The 10,540-nt window shown below is 35.7% G+C and overlaps 1 protein-coding gene across 1 annotated transcript; it reads left to right on the top strand.

Moving 5' to 3' along the window:
- The first annotated feature begins 616 nt into the window (after nt 1-616).
- Nucleotides 617-7,904, top strand: LOC100813452 (protein SPA1-RELATED 2). Its single transcript, XM_006580837.3, has 7 exons — nt 617-1,459; nt 2,187-2,344; nt 4,083-4,920; nt 5,665-5,811; nt 6,062-6,379; nt 6,657-6,716; nt 6,926-7,904. The coding sequence occupies exons 1-7, from the start codon at nt 653-655 to the stop codon at nt 7,115-7,117; spliced, it is 2,520 nt and encodes an 839-aa protein (XP_006580900.3). The 5' UTR covers nt 617-652; the 3' UTR covers nt 7,118-7,904.
- The last annotated feature ends 2,636 nt before the right edge of the window (nt 7,905-10,540 follow it).

Genomic DNA, 10,540 nt, shown 5'->3' with positions numbered 1-10,540 from the left:
AGTACACCAATAAACGCAATCCAGAAATGGAAAATTGGATAAAAGTCTTTAAATGACTTGTTTTGAGAGTTATAAAAAGCTTCTCAAATCCTATCGGATAAGATGTTAATAATGGGAAGAAAATTGATAAACCAAATAAGTGACAGAAAAGGTAAGCAGAAAAGACAGTTTCCTTGTGGGTTATTATTATTATTGTTATTATTTTAAAAGCAAAATCTAATGTGGATTATTGGTATAAGAATGAGGATTATATATTGATGGTATAAAAGAATTATATAATTATTTAATTATAATTCATTAGTAAATTTATTAAATTTTTAAAAATAATTATATTAAAATAATTTAAATGAAAATTTGTGACTCAATAATAATATAAAAAAAGCATAGACATTAAGTTCTATTGTTATTATAATTTTCATGCATGATTAGGTTAAGATTTTTACACTCTCAATTATTTAGTAGAAATTATGTTAAGTGTATTTCTTTAAAATGACTAAATAGGGAATAAGTATAGAAAAGATGAATAAGTAAAATGTGTTTGTGGGTTAAAAAGCAGAAAAGAAAAGACAGGGGAAGCGTTGACGTGGAATGTAGCATGGATGTGAATCACGAAGATTTGTACTGTTGGAAAGCAGAACATGTAAATTGCAGCATGACGTCTCTAACAAGTTATGAAGTAGTAGTTTTATTATCCGGTGTGCGGTGGAACCTGATAAAGTCTGGCATTGACACTCAGATGGATTCTAAGGCATTGCCAAGCTCCAGTTTAAAGACTGCAAAGTCTCCTCATAATTCTACAGGGCCAGGATCTGGTGGGTCTGACACTGATGGTGTGACTTTGAGAGAATGGTTGAAATCTAGGCACTGCAAAGGGAGCAAAACAGATCATTTAAGTATATTTAGAAAAATTGTGGATTTGGTTGATGGTTCTCACTCTGAGGGAGTTGCAATGCACAATCTGTACCCTTCTCATATTAAATTGTTACCATCAAACCAGGTTATGTACCTTGGGTTGCCTACTCAGAAAAAGATATTAGATAGTATTGCAAATTCTGAAGTTCTTCAGCTAGAGAATTCTTTTATTAGGAAAAGGCTGTCAGAGAAGGTAATATCTGCCTCTCTTAATTTGCGGTCGAAGAAACAGAAATTCAATGAAAATGCTAGAGTTGCTGGTGATTGGAGTCAATGCCCTCCAAGGACTGACTTGAATCTTCAAATTGCCAATGATATTAAAGTCAATGCGGTGGGATCACAAGATTATTGCAATGAATACAAGGAAGATATCCAATTTTCTAAACATAATATGCAGAGCATGTCTCGCATCCCTCACATATTTAATGCAGGTCAATTGCAATTGAATTCTTTAAATGAAAGATTGGAAGATAAATGGTATGCAAGTCCTGAGGGTGGTTGCACAACATCATCAAATATCTACTGTCTGGGAGTCCTTCTTTTTGAGGTGCATAGCGTAGTTGATGGATGCCATCTTTATTACATTTATTCAATGTTCACTTGCTCGGTTATATTGTTGACTTCTCAAAATTGATGTGTTTCTAAATACGAAGTACACATGTAGGAACTAGGAAACATGCTTCTATCTGTGTTTTTGGGGGAGGGGGAGGGGGGTATGTCTTCCCTTGTTTTGAGAATTACCTTACAAACATCCTTGCAATGGAAATCTGACACTTTCTCTATAAGAACGAAGAGATGTTTCTTGACCTAAAGTTCAAGGAATCTTTTAATCTGTTTCTAACATGAAATAGCTTATTAAAGAGATTACTTATGCTTGTTCATTGTCAATTGTCTATACTCTACTTTGAAATCGTTAACATTAAATAAATAATAAGACAACAGAACTGTAATTTACTGTTTGTTTGGTTGACTTCAAACTCTGTCTTTTTTAGTTTTTGTTTTCACTTTTAGCAACTATAATATATTGTCTGTTTTGTAACATTGCTACCTCATTCTGGATTGATGAAAATGATAGTGTTGGTGGTTACCCTAAATCTTTCCAATCAATTACTTGTTATAATAAATTTAATCCATTAATTGTTTTGACAGACCTTTGAATAATCTGATATTCTTTTATTAAATATTAATTCTTAGTCAATTCTTATTGAAACATTACAGTAGCATTAGTTTACATAAAGTTACGGACTGATTATATTTTAGGTCATTTCTTTCAGTTACTTAATGATTTTGACTCAGAAAGAGCACATATTGCTGCAATGTCTGATCTTGGTCGTAGGATTCTTCCTTCAGTTTTCCTTTCAGAGTATCCTATGGAGGCAGGATTTTGCCTTTGGATGATGCATCCTGAACCATCATCACGTCCAACAATAAGGTAACACGGAAATCTTTGTATCATAGTTATCAGATTTCCTTTAATTAAATTAAATGCAAATATGATTCCACAAACATCTGTTACAGAAATCTCATGTTTATTTGATAAATGTTATAAAACTAAATCATGGCATGTTCTCTGGGATGATGTTCAGAAACCTATGTATCGGTAGTTAGAATTCTACTGTCCAATGTCCATCCATTTGCCATACTCCTTCCAAGAGTTCTCGAGCCTTTTCTTTCTGAGTGAGTACCATGATCCTCATTGGGTTTATCAATCATCTCATATTTAGCAGAAAATCTCTCCCATTATATTTTTCTAGATAAAGTTTCCATTGTGGCCCCATCCTAACAAAGATTTGATACTTAGTCCACCCCATTAAAATTTTGTCATCATTGGTCTACAGTCTGTTGTGTTAACTACTCTCCAGTGTCATTGAGAGTTTGAAGAAGAATATACTACCTTTTGGTGAATGCATTTTGGAAAGAATATCACACAAACCCCAACCAAACACATTTGTATGGATCACTATGTACACTGTTTTCCATCTAAACCAAACAGGCAGCTATAAATCACATTGTTTTCTTACTATTTATCTAAAATAAGTTTTCTGCAATGCTTCATCTCTTTTCAAATTCATACTGTCTGGTCAGCTTAAGGATCTATTCAGTATCATATTTTTACTTATCTGGAAAGGGTGGCTCCAATGCTTAATGTAACTGGTTGGGGTGGTGTTAGGTTCCATCAAGAGCATCACACAACAGGGTTCAACTCCACGTTGGTTGAAACCAATGGCTGACAATATTGTGGAGCCCTTGCTACTTTTCCTCTCCTATATCCTAGTTCCCACCCATAACTTGAACATATCCAGACATTAGTTAAAGATTTATTAACCACCTAATGGATGCATCAACCTGCAAAATCAAAGATGGGAAGAAATTCTTTATTAATCAAGTATAGTAAAAATAGTTTCATTTTAACTAGATTGTGAAAGTGCATACTGAAATGCGAGTTTTCTTTTTTCTTTTTGTTATTATTTTTTAAAAAAAAATTGTACTTCTGGCAAGCTATTGCAGAGAGTTGATTTTTTTCTTTCTTGGAGATGTCAAACTCTTTTATTTGATATTACTTACTACTGACTATTATATAATGGTATGTGCGTTTTCATGTTGGTCTGTACTAAAACACATCACATTGATTGTTTGGCTTAGTGAATTTTGAAAATTGATATTCTTCCCTTTCAGTCCTTAAATACAGATTTAGGAATGTCTCAAGTAAGTATTCTACTAGGCTTGTCCTTTAATTATGGGCCTCAAATATGAGTTATGCACACAGTTGGGCAGCTTGAGAGTGGAGAGGCAGATAAGATGATCCTAGACAAAGAGTAGGGGATATAGATAAAAGACTTCTGAATATTGTGTGTCTCAGGTGCACACATGTGTATTATTTATAAATGGTCATAAATACAAAAGAAATCAATGGAATCCCAAATTTACAGAAATGACTTGAACGGGATAAGATGGGAGAATAGGGGGGAGAGAGAAGGCAAGACTAATGGAAATTGAGCACTAGAGGAGGTTCACCTTGGGCTCAATTTTCTGAGAGGGCTTCTTTTTGCTCTTGTTCTAGATTAATTTACTAGTCTTGTAAGGAGGTTCCATTTTCTTGTCAGTTGAAGTTCTATATCTACCACAGCCCACTATGATTTCCTGAAGTTATAACGCATTTTGCACAACAGGGAGATCCTACAATCTGAAGTGATTAATGGAATGCGGGAGGTGTACTTTGAGGAATTATCATTAAGTCTTAATCAAGATGATGCAGAATCAGAATTGCTATTGCATTTCCTCATCTCACTAGAAGAGCAGAAGCACATGGATTCCAACAAATTGGCAGAAGAAATAAGATGCTTGGAATCAGATGTAAAAGAGGTTGAGAGGAGACATGACTTGAGAAAATCCTTGCTTCCCTCAAGCTTGCAGAACGACTCCTCTCTTCAAATAGAGAATGTGTCTCTTCTTAAAGAATCTTCAAGTTCAGAAACATTACCACCAGTATCCACAATTTCTAATGCAAATGAACTGAGATTGATGAAAAATATGTGCCTACTTGAAAGTGCTTACTTTTCCATGAGATCAAAAATTAAGCTTCCTGAAACAGATACTGCAACTCACCCAGATAAAGATATACTGAGAAATCATGACAATTGGTGTGTAGCTCAAAAAGACATGGAACAACATAAGACGACAGATACTTTAGGAGCTTTCTTTGATGGTTTGTGCAAGTCCACACGTTATAGCAAGTTTGAAGTGCGGGGCATAGTAAGAAATACTGATTTTAACAATCCTGCAAATGTAATCTGCTCTCTGAGTTTTGATAGGGATGAAGACTACTTTGCTGCTGCTGGGATATCAAAGAAAATTAAAATTTTTGAGTTCAATGCACTTTTCAATGACTCCATTGACATCCATTATCCTGTAGTTGAGATGTCAAACAGATCAAGGCTCAGTTGTGTTTGCTGGAATAACTACATCCAGAACTATCTTGCCTCGACAGACTATGATGGTGCAGTGAAGGTTTGTTTGTATGGCTTGCACATTAGATTGAATACCATTTACACTGTTGCTTATATCATTGGCATACATTCTTTGCTTTATTCATCAGTTATATTTTTGCACATGCAGTTCTAAACCAAAATGTAATGGTTTACCTTCAAGGGTCTACTAAAATTTTCACTTGTATATTTGGGATAAAATTGCATCTATGGATGAGTTTGTTATGCCTACAAAAAAGGGAGCAAACCATTGTGGATGAAATTTATGTGAAAATTTGTATTGAAAATTCATCATTTAATTTTTCATTCCCATTTTCAAGAATATGTGAAGCTAACCCTAAAGGGACAAATGGAGAACTTTACTCTAATTTGGTCCACATTGGCATCCGAGTTTTAATGAGCTGATTAGTAAATTATTAGTTTCTTTTCTTGGCTTTTCTAATTGGTTTCCATGATACTCTATGTTGCTTGTATGATTATTGATGACCACATGCAACGGCTGGCTTTATTATAGTTCAAGGATGGATTGCTTTTTTACTCTAGGAAGCAGAGAAAGTAGTACTGAACATGAGTATGTTATGATACATTGGGTCCCATCATGTAGAGTTTGTCTGATAAACTAGAATGACATTGATATCCACCGGAAAGCAAAAAAAAAAGTTGGAAGTTTTTTTTTTAGTATGAAAAATGCAACCATTTCTTGATGATTTGTATGCTCTTATTTCCAGCATCACTAATTGCATTGCCTAAATGACTGCATTTTCAGCTATGGGATGCTAACACAGGCCAGGGGTTTTCTGGATTCACCGAACATGAAAAGAGGGCTTGGTCTGTTGATTTCTCTTTGGTATGCCCTACTAAATTTGTTAGTGGGAGTGATGATTGTTCTGTGAAACTGTGGAGTATCAATGAGGTAAGCTTAAGCTCTTTAGCATGCACACACAGTCATAGGCACACCACCCGCTTAAACATTGAATGTGCAGAATTTGCTTGATGGAAAAACAGTAATTAAATAAACTGGGGTTACTATCGATTGTTGCTTTCTCCCAAGTTGTTATGGCATTGGTGAATCTGATCTTGGCTAAAGCTACAGCAAAAAATAACATGATAGTTTCTACCATATATTCATCCAGAGCTAAAAAAAATGCAAAATTATGTTGCAGAAAAAGAGTTTAGCCACAATCAGGAATGTTGCTAATGTCTGCTGTGTTCAGTTCTCTACTCATTCCTCTCATTTGCTGGCCTTTGGATCTGCTGATTACTCAGCATATTGCTATGATCTTCGCAATCTTAGAAGCCCTTGGTGTGTGTTGGCTGGCCATCGTAAAGCTGTAAGCTACGTCAAATTCTTGGACTCTGAGACACTTGTTTCTGCATCAACCGATAATATGTTGAAGATCTGGGATCTCAATAAAACCTCTCCTGTGGGTCTATCAACTAGTGCTTGCAGCTTAACCTTGTCAGGACATACTAATGAGAAGGTTTGGGTTTAAGTATTGTTGCACTGATTGTAAATTATGTCCGTGACATCTTTAAGGATCTGTTTGTCACATCCTTCCAAAATTTGTTTTAAAAAAAGAAAAAATTATCTTTTTTTTGTGGTGTTAGATATAGCATTCTGATGGTCAGAGTAGTGAAAAAAATTTTACAAAATTCAGATTTACCTTCCGAAATGTTATTTGTTAACTCCTTCGGTGAGCAACTCATAAGGCTGCACATCAGAAAGACTGACTTATGTTCCACCTCTTGCTTTGACAGAATTTTGTGGGTTTATCAGTTGCTGATGGATATATAGCATGTGGTTCAGAAACAAATGAGGTATATAACATTTGTTAGTCAGGCTTTTAAGTTATCAAATTCAAAAATGTTAATTCAATGAGTATTTTATCCATGTAGCTTGTTTTAATTTTACTGGTGTTGTTGTATATCAACTATTCGCAAACCTCTCTGAAATGAGAGTACTTACATTCTATTATGTGCTTGAATATGCACAAATTTTGTGATGATGCCTATATGTGATCTTGCAGGTTTTTGCCTACTATAAATCACTTCCAATGCCAGTCACTTCGCACAGGTTTGGGTCCATTGATCCTATTTCTGGTAAAGAGACAGATGTTGACAATGGTCTGTTTGTTTCAAGTGTGTGCTGGAGAGAGAAATCAGACATGGTTATTGCTGCCAATTCAAGTGGATGTATAAAAGTTCTACAGATGGTTTGAGAGAAAGCTTGCCCTTGATAATGGCACCGTTATAGTTTAGGGTTTAGGGTTCCACAGTTATAGTGTTTTACCCGTGTCACTCAAGTCAATCCCATCAATTTTCTCCATGTGTATCTAAAATTCTGTTAACATCATAATTTGATGTAGGAGGGATTGGTTTCAGGCATAGTTAGGAGTAGAAACAGTCACAATCTTAATCCAGATCTTCTAATTTGAAGGTTTGATTAAACATAACGAAAGCTTGGACTTTAAACCTGAATTTCAATAGAAAAGGCTTGTTATACATAAAGTCTCGAGGATCAATTTGAAGACTGGAAGCAGATTCGGCATGTAAAAGATTAACACTTAAGAATGGACATGGCAGGAATTTCTACAAACTTTTAGTTTCAAGATTATAGTCAATATCTCTGAATTTAGTGTAAAGTGTATGTTGGAGCTAGCAATTGTGCACTTGTAATGAGATGTTTGTCTCTTAAAGCATAAAGCAGCTTCAGTAACGCTAACGCCTTCAAAGGAAAGCATTTTCAATTTTTCCCCTATAGTTGCGTGCGTATGTGTATATGACATTAGCATTACGGTCTGACCATGTTATTATTTAATGGCATCTGGTTGCTGTAATTTTGCACAAGGATTCTGTAAAGTTTTGAGGCTAATGCCTCAAATTCATAATGAGCTAGATATTTATCCGAGTATTGTAGTATTGTACGGTTGCTTCTTTTCTTCTTTTTTTCCCTTAATTCGTGATACATAAATGTATTTAAACTTTAAAGTATAGCGCGTTGGTTTTCATTTATGCTAGTCTTTTTACTGTGATTTTTTAACATAATTTAATGTGCCCAATAACATTGGTAACACATAATTTAACTGGACAGATAAAATCATAAAATCTCAATGCTATAACTTGAATTTCAATAATGACGAAGTGAAGGAAGCACTAGCTCAAATGCTGCATCCCTTGACAGCCTCACGTCCAAATAACACACCAGCCTTATTTTATAAGCGCTTCTGGGATCAGATAGGAGACGAAGTAGTGTACACTTGCTTGGATATTCTGAATGGTGAAGGTGATCCTACGGGTATGAATAAAACCTTCACTGTCCTTATTCCCAAAGTCAAAAACCCAGTTAAAGGCTCTGAATTTAGACCCATAACTCTATGCAATGTGCTTTTCAAGTTTGTAACAAAAACTATTTCAAATAGACTTAAAAAGATTTTGCTTGACATTGTGGGGGAAAATTAGAGTGCTTTTGTGCCAGGAAGGTTGATTACTGATAATGCTCTCATTGCATATGAATGTTTTCACTACACGAGGATTAAAGATAGAGGAAAAAGATGATTTATGGGGTTAAAACTTGATATGTCGAAGGCTTATGATAGGGTGAAGTGGGGTTTTCTGGAAAGTTTGCTGAAGGTTATGGGTTTTCCTAGCAGATGGAACTCTTTAATAATGAAGTGTGTCTCTACTGTATCTTTTTCTGTTCTTGTGAATGGAATTCCTCATAGAGAATTTTGTCCCCAAAGAGGTCTCAGACAAGGAGATCTCCTCTCCCCTTACCTTTTTATTTTATGTGTTGAAGCCATATCTGCTATGTTATCATCAGCAGTGCACAATGGTCTTATTCATGGTATTAAAGTCTCACCTAGTGCACCTATGATCTCTCATTTATTTTTTTGTAGATGATAGCATTATTTTTGCACGAGCAAATTCTCAGGAGGCAACTAACATAGTTGATGTTTTGAGTCCTATGAAAAAGCGTCTGGCCAAAGAATTAATCTCCACAAATCTGAGCTTTCTTGTAGCTGAAACGTGCCTAATACCAGGACTGATGAGCTGATTTTTCAGTTGGGTGTAAAAAAAGTAGAAAGTCATGAGAGGTATTTGGGTCTACATACTTTAGTGGGAAAATCCAAAACTCAAAATTTCAACTTTGTGCGAGATAGGGTTTAGAAGAAATTGAAGGGATGGAAGGAGAAAGCTTTGTGAAGAGTAGGCTTGAAAGTCCTTATAAAATATGTTGTTCAATCAATCCCCACATATGTGATGGGTTGTTTTATGCTGCCAAAGTTGATTTGTGAGGAGATAGAAAGTCTCACGGCAAGGTTCTATTGGGGGGAGATATTGAAGGGTGGAAAATCCATTAGATAAGCTGGAAAAAACTCATAAGAAATAAAAAAGAAGGGGTCTTGGTTTTAGATTTGTTAAAGCTTTTGCTTGCAAAAAAGTGGTGCCAGCTTATGACGAAGGAGACATCCTTGTTGGCCAGGCTTATGAAATCTAAATATCATCTCCATGGGCCTTTATGGGAAGCACGGAAAGGATACAGACAGAGCTTCACCTGGACTAGTATATGGGAGGCGAAATGGATCTTGGAGGAAGGTTGCGTGTGGAGCATTGGCGATGGACGGTTTGCTGACGTTAATGTCTAGAAGGAATGAAGGTCAGTGAGTTGATGAAGTAGGATGAATTTTCCTGTAATAAGGAATTGTTATCTAGTTTTTTTGATATTTCAATAGTGGAATGTATTGAATCTATCCTGCTGAGGTGGACTATGGAACCCAACAGAATTAACATCTGAACAGAAGGGGGAGGTTTTGTGGAAGAACATCTAGATAGGAGATGCAACACCAAAATGCATGCGCTTGTAACTTGTAGGGAGGCTCAGAAAGTATGGTTTGCATCCTCGCTGAGTCTAAGATTTCATAATTTAAATTTTGATGATTTCAAGCAGTGGGTGGAGTTTGCGATTGACATAACGGATGAGGACTCTAGAGCAATGGTGTCTGCGATCTTGTGGGCAATTTGGTACATTAGGAATCGACTTGTTTTCCAAAATAGGAGGATGGAGATTCAACATGTGTTGAGTAAGATGGCTCCTGTTCTACCATCAGGGAAGACATTACAATGGCTCAAGAATCAAACTTGATTCCAGCCTATTAGAAAACACCACCATTGGACATTTTTAAGATAAATTTTTATGCTGCTATAAGAAAAGAGGTAGGAGCATGCTTGGGATTCATTGTGTGTGATTCTGAAGGTTTGGAGCCTAGGGAGGCTGAGGCCTTTGCGTTCAATGGTCAATTATCAAGGCAGCAAAGTTGCTATTGTCTGATGCTTGTGATGAAACAGGTTGTTTGTAGATGGTACAAGAGTGGAACAAGAAAGAGGGTCTTCCATGGCATAGTGGAGGATAGTAGGAGATTCCTTGTTAATTCCCATAGAAAGAACCTCTTATTCACCAAGAGATCAAGGAACCAGGAAGTTCACTGTTTAGCATCTTTAGTTTTTACTTTTCATGATGTTTGCTGGATTGAGGAGGTCCCGTTTCAGCTGGACCAAATCATAGCCAATAATGTATCTTATTTAAATTTTCATCATCAATAATAATCCAGCTTTAACCTAAAAAAAAAACTTAAAATTCAATT

Source organism: Glycine max, chromosome 5 (assembly GCF_000004515.6).
Source record: "Glycine max cultivar Williams 82 chromosome 5, Glycine_max_v4.0, whole genome shotgun sequence".
NCBI classification, from domain to species: domain Eukaryota; kingdom Viridiplantae; phylum Streptophyta; class Magnoliopsida; order Fabales; family Fabaceae; genus Glycine; species Glycine max.
The sequence above is the reverse complement of the archived record's forward strand: the minus strand, read 5'-3'. Positions and strand labels throughout refer to the sequence as shown.